Here is a 17,279-nt window from a genome sequence, read left to right on the forward strand (position 1 = left end):
TGATGTGTAATATTTGATATGTTGATTTAGAATATTTCATATCGTATTTTAATCATGTTGTGATATTTTTTATTATTTATTATCTTTTTGTTGTGAAAGTGCGGATAATGGGTTCGACTACGGGCACTTAGATACCCATCGGATATGGGGACGGGCACCAAACTTATTACCCACGAAGGTATGGGCTCGGATATGAGGATTTTTTTAAAACGCAGGTACAGGGCACTATAGTACCCTGCCCAATGGATACCCATTGCCATCCCAGAACCAACCCTAAATAAATTATTATAAAATAGTGCACAAAATTACAATTAACCTAAAAATAAAATCGTAGTGTCCACTCACAACCCACATCATCACATATCGCAGCTTTAGGGGACACATCTGATTAAACTTGTTGAATCCAAAAGTCACTAACGACTAACGAGTACGTTACCTCTCACTTCACAATCACATCCACCTTCTTTCTCTGTACTTTTTTCACTTCTGTTCTTTTTTTTTTTTCAAACTCTTTTTATTTACACTTAACAAGTACAAGTACTATTTTCTTCACCCTTTTTTTCACTTCACATTCACAACACTTTCATAATTTTTTTAGGGTTTTTCTTTATTAGCCCTAAAACTTGTTAGTTTCCCACAAAAATAACTTTTTTTTTCAGGGTTATTTTCTATTTCTAAAACCCATCAATATAATCGCTTGATTTTGCTGATTCTGGTTTTCACAACGATTTTTGGGTAAAGGGTTGTTATAGAATCCCTTTTCGTAGAATTTGCTGAAAATAGTGAAAAAAAAAGCTTAATTTACTGAGTGAAAGATGATTGCTGAGAAACCTATATGGGTTAGGCATGAAGGCATGCAAATTTTCTCCATTGATGTTCAACCTGGTGGCCTTAGGTTTGCTACTGGTGGTGGTGACCACAAGGTATGTTTTTTGTTTTCTTTCTCATTCTTGTTTTGTTTGAGATTCTTATTTTATTGCTTAATTTGAATTTTGGGTCTGTTTTTATTTAGTTTGTTGTGTAAAATGAGACTCCTTTGTCGTGTTTGATTTGATATCGTAGCGAATGCGTTAATTTTGTGCCCTTTTGTATGTATTGTTGGACATGAGGCTCGGATACATAGTACGAGTGCGGTATGATGAATATATGCAGATAACTAGATGTTTTGAAATTCAGGATATGATACGGCCACAATACTTTTGGCAATTTTTTTTAAAGAAATATACATGTAGATTACTTGTAAAAACAGAGTCATCGATCATTCTTCATTGATATATGTTTTGGATCCTATGTTAGGATATCAATGAAAGCATCATTAAAAAAGGACTTGAACAAGTATCGACTCTATGCAATAGTCAACAATTCAAAAGCATCTTTAATAAATTGTTGTCTAATGCTAACAAATTCAGTCTCTTTTCCCACATTACCATCGACCATAATAATCATGTGTTCCGAGTGTGGTACATCAAAAGATAAATTTGTCAATTCATGAAGTCCATTGATGCCCCACAACCCTGTTTCACCTTTTTATACCCTCCTAGGATACATATCTGTGTGTATCGGTGAAATATCTTATATGTATCTGATTTTTTATTTATAAAAAGTAAAACAAAACTAAAACAATCAGATACTTATAGGGTGCATATCTGCGTGTATCTGCAGAGTACGGGTATCCAATATGTATCTGATACGGGTAAATCCCCAATTTTGGTGTATCCAGGCTTCATAGATTTTGCCTATGGAGTACTGACACGAACACCAAACATGACACTGACAATGGTAATAATTTGAGAAAACGGTATAATTGAATGTAACGACATGTGTAAGGGCACCGACACATGTCAGATATCGAACACACCTTTAATCTGAAGTGTTGGTGTTGTATATTGCTGCTGGTCTCAATGGGAAAAAGAGTGTTGGACAGACGTTTAATGCTTTGTTAGTTAGGTAATAGGAGACTGAGACTGAGAGATATGGTATTGATTTTGGAAAAATCGTCCTTTGAACTAAAATGTTTTACAGGTTCGTATATGGAATATGAAGTTTGTTTCTACTGACTTAACAAATGACTTAACAAATGACGAGTCTTCTCAGAGGCTTCTTGCAACCCTGCGGGATCATTTTGGGTCTGTCAACTGCGTAAGGTGGGCTAAGCATGGAAGGTATGTTGCATCTGGGTCGGACGATCAGGTGATATTAATTCATGAGAGGAAGCCTGGTTCAGGTACCACTGAATTCGGCAGTGGAGAGCCACCGGATATTGAAAACTGGAAAGTCGCAATGACTTTGAGAGGGCACACTGCAGATGTGGTAATTCAATTGCTTTTAACCTCGTATCCTTTCTAAAAAGTCTTTCTAGTTCCAGTTAACTGACATATTCTCTCTGAATGTAAAAGTATGTTTGGATGGAGGATTTTGGAGGAGAGGAGAGATGAGTACTTGTTTTTCTTTTCTAAATTATGGAAGATATAAAATGTTGTTAAAGATAAACTAAGTTTAATTGAAAGAGGAATGGTAGCAACACTCTCAAACACCCACTCTCTTATTGGGTGAAACCAATGTATGTCCCACCACTTTATGTGGGTTCCATTTTCAAAATGCAGGACCGACAATGATTTAACTCAATTAGAGAGTGAGTATTAAAGAGAGTGTTCAAAAGAGAGTGTTGCTAGCACTACTCTTGATGGAAATGTTATATGCTCATCTATCATGTTATTATTTCAAATTTTTTAAAATCTCAAATATATAACAAAATAGACTTAGCCACCTTCAATCCAAACATACCCTAAATAAACCAGATGCTCCATCTAAATGATTCTCTTTCGTTTTTTGTTTTGATCATCACCTTGAGTATTCAAATAACTTCACATTTTTTTTATCAGCATCATTAACTTGCGATCTGCTTGTTCATGTGTAAAGTAGGTGGATCTTAATTGGTCTCCTGATGATTCCACATTGGCCAGTGGTAGTTTGGACAACACCATCCATATATGGAATATGAGTAATGGCATTTGCACAACTGTTCTAAGGGGCCACTCTAGCTTGGTTAAGGGCGTTGCTTGGGATCCTATTGGATCTTTTATAGCAAGTCAATCTGATGATAAAACAGTCATTATCTGGAAAACTAGTGATTGGAGTCTTGCTCACAGGACAGATGGTCACTGGGCTAAATCAGTAAGTTTCTTACTTTGAAGTCTATGCAGCACTGAAACTTCACATTGATGGCGTGTTCGGTGTCCGACATCGATACATGTGGTTACATTCAATTATCCAATTTTATCAAATTATTACTGATATAATTTCTATTTCCTACACCTTTCAGCTTGGATCAACCTTCTTCAGACGACTTGGATGGTCTCCATGTGGTCATTTTATCACCACTACTCATGGTTTCCAGAAGCCAAGGCATTCTGCCCCTGTCCTTGAGAGAGGGGAATGGTCTGCAACTTTTGACTTCTTAGGACACAACGCTCCAATTATTGTGGTCAAGTTCAACCATTCAATGTTCAAAAAGCATTTGTCTACCACCGAGGAAGTGAAGTCTGTGCCTGCCGGGTGGTCCAATGGGGCTTCCAAGACTGGAAATAAAGAGCCACAGCCGTACAATGTTATTGCAATTGGAAGTCAGGATCGAACTATAACTGTTTGGACTACTGCAAGTCCTCGTCCTCTTTTTGTGGCCAAGCACTTTTTTACTCAAAGTGTTGTGGATTTATCCTGGTATGCTATTGATCTATGGATGCCAGTTTTTTCAACCGTGGATAGCAGAAAGTAGTGGTTGTTCAAATTACACTATGCTACAATGTTATAGTGCTGCTATATCTGCTATGTGACACTACTTTTTAGTTTTTACTAAATCGTGTACTGCGGGACAATATCGGATTGTTAAATTCCCGCAATGCTATAGCGCTGTAGTGCTGCTATAACCTCGCTATCTGACAACACTGATGGATGCATCATATGTGTAGTTTGACATTGAATGCTGTTATTTTTTTTATTTTTTTTTGTTAATTAGTTAAAATTATTTTTTAATAATAATTTCTATTATTTATTTATTTCTTCTTGAAACAGGAGCCCTGATGGGTATTCACTTTTTGCCTGTTCCTTGGATGGATCGGTTGCTACATTTCATTTTGAGGCGAAAGAACTTGGTCAGAGACTCAGTGATACTGAGTTAGATGAGCTGAAGAGAAGTCGCTACGGTGATGTGAGAGGTCGTCAAGCAAACTTAGCAGAGAGTCCAGCACAGTTATTGCTAGAAGCAGCTTCTACCAAGCAAACACCAAGCAAGAAGGTGGTTGCTAATCCGCAAAATCAGACAATTGCAAAAGCTTATGTTGATACACGTGTTGGTGCAAAAAGTGTTGGTGCAAAAAATGTGGAGCCTCAAGTTGAACCTAATAAGAAGAGTGACGGTCCCGTTGGTGGTGATGCATTAAACAAAATTACAACCTCTGCACGGATTTCTAGCCCTGTGAAGCAAAGAGAATATAGACGTCCTGATGGAAGGAGAAGAATTATTCCAGAAGCAGTTGGAGTTCCTGTTCAGCAGGAAAATATTTCTGGTGCAGTTCAATCCCAAGAACTTGGCTTCCCTGTCATGTCCTCTGAGCACCAAAGGGGTAACAATGGAGTTGTATCTAACAATGATACCGTAAGAACAAGTACCTTAGGTGGAGCACCTGGCAGAAATTCAGATTTAAAAGAACGCTCAGGGGTTACCGCCAGGGCTACGATTTCTGAGAGCCTTGTGATTGAGAAGGTTCCGGCCTCTTCTGGCAGAGATGGAACCATCAATGTTGAGCAGTTGGGAAATTCGACGACTACCGGTTCTCATGCCGCTCTTTCGATTAGGATAGTTGACAAGAAAAGTGGGGAGGATACTTTACCTATTTGTTTAGAAGCAAGGCCGAGAGAACATGCTGTTAATGACATTGCAGGGGTGGGAAATGCATCCATGATGAGGGAAACAGAAATTGCTTGCACTAGAGGGCCTCAAACACTTTGGTCTGATAGGATATCAGGAAAAGTCACTGTTTTAGCTGGAAATGCAAATTTTTTGGCGGTTGGTTGTGAGGATGGATGCCTGCAGGTATTTAGTCTTTCTATGTGTGTGTATGTATGGTTTACTTTTCAATTTCCACTGCTTTAATTTCTGTTAACTATTTTGATATATCGTAATGTGATTGTATTGTATCATTCATTACCTTTTGCAGTTGCATATTATTTCATCTTTTATTCTGAATTTCCATCATTTATTAAGAAAAACACTTTTAGATACTGAACCATCTCTCTCAATTTCAAAACACACTAAGAAGTTTCAATTTTGAGTTGAGCTTTTGCATTCCATTGACAGATGACTAATTTATGTATGACGTGTGATGTGGGATTCATTACTTTTTGTCACTTGTAAAACTATGGCATGATTTATATTCCTATGATGTAGAACATACACTTCATAATGTAATTTGACTAATTTGTGCTGTTGAGAAGATTTACACAAAGTGTGGGAGACGAGCAATGCCTACCATGATGATGGGATCTGCAGCAATATTTGTAGACTGTGATGAAAGTTGGAAGCTGTTGCTGGTGACTAGAAAAGGATCACTTTATTTATGGGATTTATTCAGTCGAACCTGTCTCCTTCAAGACTCGTTGGTTTCTCTTGTTGCTTCAAGTCCTAGCTCATCTGCTAAAGATACAGGTAGGTACCATAAATTACCTACATGTTTCATATAATCTCTATCTCTGTTTGCTAAGAATTAGCGAATAAGCTAACTGGTTGAAATTGAAGTGTTTGGTAATATTAGCAGTTGAACTAGTTGATAAATATAAAATCACATAGAAAAATATTTTTAATTTATATTTGATTTTTGTTAATTATAATAATGAGTGTGAAAATGAGATAAAAATGATACAATATAAGCTATTAGCTCAAACGCTGTTTGAAGAAGCATCTCAAAAAACCCGATAAGTTCGTAAGAGAATAATGTTCCCAACCAGTTATACCATAGTCGCAATTCGCTTTGGCAGTGGTACGGCTACGCAATACACAACTCTTGATGTAATGGGTGCGTGGGGGATATAAATAGTCGATACATTATTAGATTTCATGGCACATTCTAATAGTTTAATCGGTATGCTATCAATAATTTTGATTTAGGCTGGAAGGTAAAGAAGACTTGATCTAATATTTATGTAAGTTGTTTTGAAAAGAATTATCCATACTAATTTGATTAACAATTTAACAATTATAAAATGGGTTTTTCTATTATGTGCAAATTTGCACATGTTAAGAAGTTTAAAATAGAAATTTTGTATTGGAACTTGTACATTTAATATTAAATATAAAACTTTTGAATAAATAATTGTTGTTTTCCAAGAAAAAGTTACTACTATTAGTTGTTTTAACATGTGCAATGTTGCACATGTTAGACAACCCCTTATAAAATAAACAAAATATAACCCAGCAGCTAGGAATAATAGTCCCTCCGTTTCAAAATGAATGTTGTTTAAAGTTTTTACACACATATTAAGAAATGCATTAATTAAAAGAAAGAGAGATGTTATTTTACCAAAATAGCCTAATCAATTATTGGTTTGTTTTTCATTAAAGAAAAAATAATACTTTGGAAGTAGTGTATATACTATATGGTATTAATTGAAGGGTACAATTGAAAAGAAAAAGTTATTATTGCATTGGAAACTGAAAGTGACATTCATTTTGAAACAATTTTTTCTCTCACTAAAATGACACTCATTTTAAAACGGAGGGAGTATAATATGATTAACCACATCGTGTGCAACAGTGTGTAACATAGTCTCTTTGGTTTAAGCTTTCATACCAACAAGTTATAATAGTTCTGCATTTCTGCATCGTAAGTGTATAAGAAATAGAGGTAGATTTAGCTATAAAAGAGGAGTGTATAACCAGTGTGTTGTATCCTTCCGGAGAGGAATTAGAACGCTGCTAGTTGTGAATAGCATTGTTTCCTTTATCCGGAAAATTGATTTTAGTGGTTTCAAGGCTTGTTTATAATCGGTTCTAGTAGCTTTAGAGCCAGTTTAATGTTAGAGCTATTTTCACGCTCATTCAAACCAGAGATGATTGTGTCTATCTGGTACTTCATTTCCAGCAAATTATAGATGAATTGGTGCCAATTAACCAATCTGCAAATGTATCGGGAATCGGTTCTCACGAACAAATTCATGGTTTTCCACTCACCCCAGCGAATTATGTGACAATGAGTTATACATGCTTATCTAAGCTATCTTCCGTAGGCTAGTAGTTTGGCTTTGCCATACAGAGCTGCCTGAAATTTACAAATTTGTCAGAGCTTATCATTTTTTTTTTATGAGGGCAACTGGTTTTGTTTTGCCAATAAGTTTTTATATGCTTTGGCTCTATCTCCTTTTATTTTTATTGTATGTATATTTTTAATTCCAGGCACCATTAAAGTTATATCTGCAAAGCTATCAAAGTCTGGTTCTCCTCTTGTTGTTTTGGCAACTCGTCATGCTTTCATATTTGACATGAGTCTCAAGTGTTGGTTAAGGGTTGCTGATGACTGCTTCCCTGCATCAAATTTTGCCAGCTCTTGGAGTTTGGGCTCTATTCAAAGTGGTGAACTGGCTGCTTTGCAGGTCGATGTTAAAAAATATTTGGCCCGCAAGCCAGGTTGGACTAGGTGTGTGTTTATTGGTCTCTATGTTTGACGCAGCCTTTAGTTAGTATTTGTCTTCTCTTTGAAAATACTGTTAAATATTGTATGAATTTGTCATAGTGGGCTTTAGTTTAATTTTAGATATGTTCATTAAAATTTCTGAAGATTCAGATATGTATGTAAGCAAGCTAAATATGTATTAAAATAAAAAGATGTCCAAACATACATGAGCATTTAAATATATATGATTGTTGTTTTTGTGTTCCTATTTTCTATCGCAAGTCACATGTTTTAAGTACCTTGGGCCCATCGTACAAATTGATGGGGAGATAGTGGGATATTTTTACTTCACGATTCTAGTGCGTTGGATGAAATGGATTGTAATTTGTGAAATTTAATATTGAAGCTCAAAGGAAAGTTAATAGGCTTATCGAGGGAGTTCTACATTAAATGGTCTATATGTAGTTATGGTTTATGAGAGATCTTTATAGTCGAAAAATACCTTTTTGTTCATATTTTTGTTTTCTAAGAATACAAAATCATACTTCTTCTCTAGTGTTATTTTATTCTTCTAGATAATGGTAGTATATTAATGTTTGAACTAAAAGTTTGTAAACTTGAACTTTTTGATATAGAATGACTGATGACGGAGTGCAGACACGTGCTCACTTGGAAGCTCAGTTGGCCTCTTCTTTGGCTTTGGGATCCCCCAATGAATATCGCCAATGCCTATTGTCCTATGTACGATTTCTTGCAAGGTATTATTTCTGTTTTCTTTTATGATTCTCCAAATGCAATCTAGGCACCTTCTTACTCTTGCACGATACGTGCATGCTGTCCATCATCCCATCCCCGATGAAAAAAACCTCTTGCTGTCCATCTCGCAGCTATCGAACTGTCTGTCTCATGAAATTATGGTAACCTTTTATGAGAGGGATGGGGCCTTTGACATTAATCTTCAAATATTTATTTATCAAGAATGGTGCCCTGCGTACATTTATTCAAATTCTGAGATTGCATTTACCTAGTTATAAATATAGTTTTATACTTTTTTTTTGTAATTATTGAATCACATAACACTCTGTATCTGTATGAGTTTGGACTATCAGCAGACTAAACAAAAATTATGATGAAATATTTGCAGAGAAGCAGATGAATCTCGATTACGAGAAGTCTGTGAGAGTTTCCTTGGACCTCCAACAGGCATGGCTGAAGAAGCATCATCCGATAAGAGTTTGGCATGGGATCCTGTTGTGCTTGTAAGACTATTTTTTAATCCATATGCGTAATTAATACATATTGTGTGAACTGTGGTTATATTTTTATTTTCTGCAAAAAATAAGTCACTGCAAGAATGACACCGCATTAGGGCTAAATTTTTTCTTGCATAAGCCGTGGATTACAACTGAAATGGTATATATTTAGAATCAAATTCTTTACCCTGGAGTTTACAACACTTACCCCTGCGCACCAATTGGGCTAGACCCCAGTGGTAACTGAAATGATATATGATGGTAGCAAATATTGAATGATTCAATTGACTGATTATTTAGATGATCTGGTAGTACAATATCTTAAGTTGCATTAGAGCCATATCTTGATACGATAATAAACTGACTCGATCGGTACAAATCTTTAGTGTATCATGAATCACGATTCTTTATGATGAATCCCGATTCACTATGATGAATCTTGATTCATTCTAATGAATCACTACCTATTTTTTTTTTTGGCAACTTTGCGAAAACTAAACCCTTCTGTTTTGTCACTTAATTAATGACTTAAATCTTGAATTACTTTGAAGTTCATATATGATATACCAGGTTATAGTCTTGTTATGTCTCTTGTTTTTTTATTTTTTATTTTTTTTTACCTAAAATGACATATTTTTAATGGCAATGTATCTTACAATTCATAGTAAGATTCAATTCACGATTCGGAAAATAGGTATTTTGATTCGCGATTTCATAGTCATGGCCTTGAGTACCAAATCATCACATGTTGAGCTCATCGACTAATCAACTTTCCCATTTGAATCTTTGCAGGGAATGAGGAAACACAAACTCCTCATCGAAGACATTCTTCCAGCCATGGCTTCAAATAGGAAAGTCCAGAGACTGCTCAACGAATTCATGGATCTAGTATCCGAATACGAAATTGCTGATACTAATCATGATCAAAGAAATCCAGTATTACTCAAGACATCTTCACCTGTCACTAATCTAATAGAGAGTGGTCCCTTAGGAACATACGTAAATGACACTCCTGAGGACAGCATGGACAATAACACTCGGGTGGTAGAAAGTCGTGAAAATTTCACTACTGCTGCTAATGAAGCTAGTGCACATGATCAAGTTGTTCAGGATACACCAGATCAGGAATGAGGTTCTTGACCTCTGAATCTATCATTTTTTGGAGTTTGTTAATAGTATTTTACCAACATGGGGTGTTGTTAAAGTGTCATGGATGAACAATGAATGAATCTACTTGTAACATTTTCATTTTGTTACATATCATATACTATGGTTTAGAATGTCTACTAATAGGAATGATAACATTTTCTTTTGATGGTCAAAGTCAACTTTCTAGCTCAACACTTGGAGCTTTACTCTAAAGCTGAATTCCAATACGTAGCAAAATTTTATATTGCAGTTTGTCTCATCAAAATTATAATCAAGTGCCGGGAAATTAGATATTGCTTAAGGGTACATGTGGAGATTTTCCTTTTAAGTATATCTTGTTTCTCTTTATTATATGTGATTTTTGATAGTTTAGTTAACTATTTGATTTTAAGATTATGTTAATGCAAGCTCTGGACATGTCATCTAAAAGGAGATTTTGGAGCGCTCCCTAGGGAGGGCTGACAATGAACCGAGCTTATTCGAAAATAGTTCGAAACTCGATTTGACAATTAATTCGTTGAACTTGGTTCATGAATCAAATGAGCTGAACTTGAGTTGAAAATTAAGTTTGTTATCTAAATGAGTTGAACTTGAGCTATATACAGTTCGACTTGTTTGGTTCACAAGTTGGCTCGATTAAATATATAATATAAATTTAAATAATTTATGTTAGTTATTTTAAGAGTTTTTATACTTGTTAAATTAATTAGATATATATATATATATATTTTTTAAAAAGAAACATTTCGTTCTTTTTTTGAAAGACCTGGGCAATTTAACTTTACCTTCATTCCCTTTAACATTTGTTCCACAAAAAACTAAAAACGTTTGCCCTCCTTTCTTTGATGTGCAAAGAAAAATATAGAAACCTTTGCTCTTCTTTTTTGACGGTGGCAACTGGCAAATGAAAACATAAGAAAGGCTCAAAAAGCATTGCTCTCTTTTTCTCTCATGGTATTTGTTTCTAATAATAAATTTTTTGTTTGTTTTTGGTTCTTTAATGTGTGTTTATTTTACTTTTCTTAGTTTGTCACTTTTGTTGTGCTGTTTCTAATATTGATTCTTGAGTGATTTAGAGTAGAATTTATGTATTTTATCTCGAGATTCTTAGATTCTGATGGTAGTGTTTAGCATAGAAGTAGATTTCATTGTTTTTGAGATTCTTAGATTCTCACCTTCTACCATAGTTAATTTAATAAGAATAAAATGAACCAAATTAATTTTGGTTTCAAGTGTTATTTTTGTAGGTGATTATATGTCTGTTTTGTTTTTGTCATATCTAGAGTTCTAAATGTTTGATTAAAGTCATCTTTAGTGTGTTGGAAAGCTTAAAATATTTCTGAAATTTCGCATGTTAGATTTAAGATCAGATTCAACATATTTTTTGGTGTGTAATGCACATCAAGTGGATGATGTGATTTTGATGAATGAACTGATGTAAGAGAAGAAACATCACATTAAAGATGCACAATGGAGGTTAGACGGAGCTGAATTATGAAAGTGTGAAGTCTTGAAACTATTCAGCCATGATTATTAAAGGAGCAAATGAATGTGTAACCTCTCCATGCATTGATGAAGCCACCCACCTTGGAGAGTCATTATGTAACATTTTCTTTGCACTAATCAGTCCCAAAACATTATTGCAATTAGTAGATGCATTTCCTTTCATTTCTAAGAGTTTTAGAACCAAAATTATATAATAAGCTCATATAAATAGAGCACGACAATGATATGTAAGGGAGATGAATTAAGTTAAAAAAAAAAAATCAATTTGGATGAATTTGAGAGTTTTGCTTCTTTATGGTTCTGGATTGAATCATGCTTTGATCTTATCAAGATACTTCGTTTCTTGTGGCGATCCTCTACGAAACTAAACATCTTGCTTAGATTGAGAATTTGTTTGATTTTTCATTTTTGTCTGTTCCCATATTTCTTTAATCTTAATACTAGATTTCCTTAATTATTCACAAATATACAAAAAAAAAAAAAAAATTGCAACCCTTTTGTTCCTCATCACGTGGTATTCAGAGCTATGTTCCGTTGGGACTAAGTTTTCTTTTTCAATTTCAAAATACTTTTCATTTTCATATTGTCCTTGAAATTTTTACATTTTAGTTGCTTTTGAAATATTAAAAAAAATGTCTAAGAAATTCAAACTTCAATTCAATATTTTGATAAATTATGAAGAGAAACAAGGCTTGAGGATTTGAAGAGAAGATCTAGTCCTTCTTGTGCTCTTAAGAGAGTTTTAAAGAAAAATGAGATAGGAAATGATGGAAATAATTGATATAGGAATTGATTATATCTTTAAAAGGTAAATCTCCTTCAAATCCAAAATGATTTTAGAGAACCTAAAAGAAATGTTGAAGAAAAAGAGAGTCTCGTTGTAAAAGAAACTCATGAGGAAGAATTTGAAAAGGAAAGAGAAAAGACAAAAGAAAGTGAGTTAAAAGAAGTAGGGAAAAAAGAAGAAAAAAGGAGAATAAGTAGGAAAAGGAAGAGAGAAAAATGTTGGGAAGTTTTGACCTACTATTAAATTAGTACCTTCTTATAAGTTGGTTTGTGTTTTCAAATGTTGGGATTCTTCTTCTAATATTATTCAATTGCCTAACATTTCTTTATGTCACGAAGGAAACAAAGAGAATGAAGAAAAAATTTCTCAACAAGTGGAAGAAAATTATGTGTTTTGGAAAGATGATAATGTCCACAAATCACAAGGGGAGGAAAATCCAACAAATTCTTCCAATCAAAATGAAGAGTTTTCTAAAGTGGAAATTCCATGTGATGAATTCTATAGATTTATTTTTGACACCAGAGGTAATCAAGCTATAAATTCAAAGTCTAATTCTCTTGAAGAAGGGGAGTATGATGGGAACCTAATATTCTCACCCTCTACCGGAGCTAATTTAATAATGGAATAAAATGAACCAAATTAATTTTGGTTCAAAGTGTTATTTTCGTTTGCGATATATGGCTGTCTTGTTTTTGTTATATCTAGAGTTCTCAATGTCTGATTAAGGTGATCTTTAATGCGTTGGAAAACTTAGAATATTTCCTAAATTTCCTATGTTAGACTTAAGATCAGATTCAACATATTTCTTGGTGTAAAATGTGTATGAAGTGGATGATGTGATTTTGATGAATGAGCTTATGTAAGAGAAGAAACATCACATTAAAGAAGCACAATGGAGGTTGGATGGAGCTGAATTATAAAAGTGTAACGTCTTAGAAACTATTCAATCATGATAATTAAAGGAGCAAATGAATGTGTAACCTCTCCATGCACCCACATTGGAGATTCATTTTGTAACCTTTTCTTTGCACTAATCAGCCACTAAAACATTATTGGAATTAGTGGCTACACTTCCTTTCATTTTCTAAGAGTGTTAGAATCAAAATCATCATGTAATAGGCTCATATAAATAGAGCATGAAAATGATATATAAGGGAGATGAATTAAGCTAAAAAAAATAACTTTGTGTGAATTTGGGAGCTTTGCTTCTTTATGATTTTGAATTTAACCATGCTTTGATCTTATAAAGAAACTTCGTTTCTTGTGACGATCGTATCCCAAGCTAAACATCTTCCTTGTATTGGGAATTTGTTGGGTTTCCATTTCTGTCTATTCCCCTCGTTCTTTAATCTTCATACCAAATTTCCTCCTTTATTCACAAATATACAAAAAAAAAATCAAAATACAAAATTGCAACCATTTTGTTCCTCATCAAGTGGTATTCAGAGCTAGGTTCCCTTGGGACTAAGTTTTCTTTTACAATTTCAAAATACTTTTCATTTCCATAATGTCCATGAAATTTCTACATTTCATTTTCTTTTGAAATATTTAAAAAATGTCTAAGAAATCCAAGCTTCAATTTAATATTTTGATAAATTATGAAGAGAAACAAGGCTTGAGGATATGAAGAGAAGATCAAGCCCTTCTTGTGCACTTAGAGAGTTTTAAAGAAAAAAGAGATAGGAATGATGGAAATGATTGATATAGAAATTGCGGATACCTCTAAAATACTATAGGAACATATCATTCAAATCCAAAATGATTTTAGAGAGCTGAAAGAAATGTTGAAGAAAAAGAGAGTCACATTGTAAAATAAACTCATAAGGAAGAATGTGAATAGGAAAAATAAGAGACAAAAGAAAGTGATGTAAAAGAAGTAGAGAAAAAAGAAGAAAAAAAGGAGATTGAGAAGGAAAAGGAAGAGAAATATGTTGGAAAATTTTGGCCTACTATTGCATTAGTACATTCTTCTAAGTTGGTTTGTGTTTTCAAATGTTGGGATTTTTCTTTTTATATTATTCAATTGCCAAATTTCTTTATGTAATGAAGGAAACAAAAGAGAATGAAGAAAATTATGTGCTTTGGAAAGATGATTATGTCCTCAAATCACAAGGGAGGAAAATCCAAAAAATTCTTCCAATCAAAATGAAGAGTTTTCAAAAGTCGAATTCTCAAAAATGGAAATTGCATGTGATGCATTCTATAGATTTATTTTTGATCCCGAAGGTATTCAAGATATAAATTCGAGGTCGAATTTTCTTGAAGTGGGGGAGTATGATGGGAACTAATATTCTCACTTTGTACGAGAGTTAATTTAATAATGGAATAACGTGAACCACATTAGTTTTGGTTCCAAGTGTTATTTTCATAATGAATGTCTTCTTTTTGTCATATCTAGAGATCTGAATGTCTGATTAAGGGGATCTTTAATGCATTGAAAAACTTATAATATTCTAAATTTCCTATGTTAGACTTAAGATCAGATTCGACATATTTCTTGGTGTAAAATTCATATGAAGTGGATGACATGATTTTGATGAACGGGTTGATGTAAGAGAAGAAAGATCACATTAAAGAAGCACAATGGAGATCAGATTGAGCTAAATTATGAAATTGTAACATCTTGAAACTATTCATCCATGTTAAGTAAGGAGCATATTAATGTGTAACCTCTCGAGGCATTGATGAAGCCACCCACCTTGGAGAGTCGTTTTATAACCTTTTCTTTGCACTAATTAACCACCAAAACATTATTGCAATTAATGGATGCATTTCCTTTCATTTTCTAAGAGTTTTAGAATCAAAATAATCATGTAATATGTTCATATAAATAGTGCACGAAAATGATATGCAAGGGAGATGAATTAAGCTAAAAAAAATCACTTTGTGTGAATTTGGGAGCTTTGCTTATCTATGGTTCTAAATTGAACCAAACTTTGATCTTATAAAGAAAGCATGTTTCTTGTGGCGATCCTCTACCAAGCTAAACATCTACCTTGGATTGAGAATTTGTTTGGTGTCCATTTCTGTCTATTCCCATCGTGCTTTAATCTTCATACCAAAGTTCCTCCATTATTCACAAATATACAAAAAAAAAATATATACAAAATTGCAACCTATTTGTTTCTCATCAAGTGGTATTAAGAGTTTTGTCCCTTGTGGTTATGAATTGAACTATTCTTGATCTTATCAAGAAATCATATTGCTTCTGACGTTCCTCATCCACCTTCTTATCATTCTTTCCTGATGAAGAACAAAAGGGTTACAAATTTGTATTTTTGTTTGTTTGTATATTTGTGAATATTGGAGGAAATTTGGTAATAAGATTAAAAAATGTTGAGAATAAACATAAATGAAAACCAAACAAATTCTCAATCTAAGGAAGATGTTTAGCTTGGTAGAGGGTCGGCACAAGAAACATAGTTTCTTGATAAGATCAAAACATGGTTCAATTCAGAACCATAAATAAGCAAAACTCCCAAATTCACACAAAGTGATTTTTTTAACTTAATCCACCTCCCTTACATATAATTTCTGTGCTCTGTTAATATGAGACATGATGATTTTGATTCTAAAACTCTTTGAAAATGAAATGAAATGCAGCCACTAATTACAATAATGTTTTGGTGGTTGATTAATGCAAAAAAAATTACAAAATGACTCTCCAAGGTAGGCTTCATCAATGCATGAAGAGGTTACACATTCATTTGCTTCTTTAATTATCATGGCTGAATAGTTTTAAGACGTTACACTTTCATAATTCAGCTGCATCTAATCTCCATTATGCTTCTTTAATGTGATGTTTCTTCTCTTACATCATCTCATTGATCAAAATCACGTCATCCACTTCATGTGCATTTTACATCGAGAAATATGCCGAATCTGACCTTGAATCTAACATAAGAAATTTATGTAATATTTTAAGCTTTTCAACGCATTAAACATCACCTTAATCAAACATTCCAAACCCTATATATGACAAAAACAAGACAACCATATAACCTCATACGAAAATAACACTTAGAACCAAAATTAATTTGGTTCATTTTATTCCATTATTAAATTAACTTTTGTAGAAGATGAGAATTTTAGGTTCTCATAAGTAGGTAAGGGATATACATAACTGAGCACAAATTTAGATAGGGTAAAGCGGCCAACAAAGCAACAAAGCTAAGATATTGATTCTTCCAACCACCAAGTCTGTTTTGAATCTTCTCTATAATGTGTTGAAATTTTTTCTTTAGCTTTTTATTTTATTTTTAATGTTAAGAGTGTGTTTGAATGAGGTAATTAGAATTTTTTAAAGAATTTAAAATTTTAGGCAATTTAGATGATTCAATTAAATTGTCTTTATTTCTAAATGCTCTTGTTGGGATGAATTAATAAAACAATTTCACTGTCATCATTTTTGGACAACTTTTATAAATTATATTTTTTTAGTATGAATTTGAAAATTGAAATTAGAGTTAATTTGAAAATTAATAAAATTGAGGGGTCAACTTATAATTTGAAAAAATTGAGGGGTAAATTTGAAATTTTAAAAAAAAATATGGGTCAATTTACAATTTTTTTTTGGAAGTTTTGAGGACCAAAATGCCAAATTTGAAAAATTATAAGAATGAAGAAATTTGAAATTCTTAACTTTTAGGTGTCATTTGAAATTATCAAAATTGAACTTGAATAATTCATAAATTTCCATCATTCTAAAAATTCTCCATATTATTATCCAAACAATAGAATTTATATCAAATTATTTGAATTCGCTCAAAACATTACATTACTTCAAAATATTTCCCCATCCAAAAACACTATTTGATAAGCGAGCAATCATACTTATTTCTAATTAATTAACATTGCAATGATCACTCCAAACCCTAAACCTAAAAATTTAGGCACCAAACTATGATAACTGTTGGATCT

General features: G+C 33.2%; 1 protein-coding gene across 2 annotated transcripts; it reads left to right on the forward strand.

The window, feature by feature from the left end:
- The first annotated feature begins 376 nt into the window (after positions 1–376).
- On the forward strand, positions 377–10,315 carry LOC25492293 (protein HIRA). Of its 2 annotated transcripts, XM_013600385.3 has the most exons (10): positions 377–923; positions 2,023–2,310; positions 2,923–3,174; positions 3,323–3,720; positions 4,072–5,092; positions 5,494–5,704; positions 7,448–7,688; positions 8,300–8,422; positions 8,809–8,923; positions 9,710–10,315. In XM_013600385.3, exons 1-10 carry the CDS (start codon positions 816–818, stop codon positions 10,046–10,048), a joined length of 3,096 nt encoding a protein of 1,031 aa, XP_013455839.1. In that variant the 5' UTR covers positions 377–815; the 3' UTR covers positions 10,049–10,315. The 2 variants fall into 2 exon arrangements, with proteins under 2 accessions (XP_013455839.1, XP_024637866.1); XM_024782098.2 differs by lacking the exon at positions 377–923 and having other exon boundaries at positions 2,178–2,310; positions 2,920–3,174.
- The last annotated feature ends 6,964 nt before the right edge of the window (positions 10,316–17,279 follow it).

Source organism: Medicago truncatula, chromosome 4, assembly GCF_003473485.1.
Source record: "Medicago truncatula cultivar Jemalong A17 chromosome 4, MtrunA17r5.0-ANR, whole genome shotgun sequence".
NCBI classification, from domain to species: Eukaryota; Viridiplantae; Streptophyta; class Magnoliopsida; order Fabales; family Fabaceae; genus Medicago; species Medicago truncatula.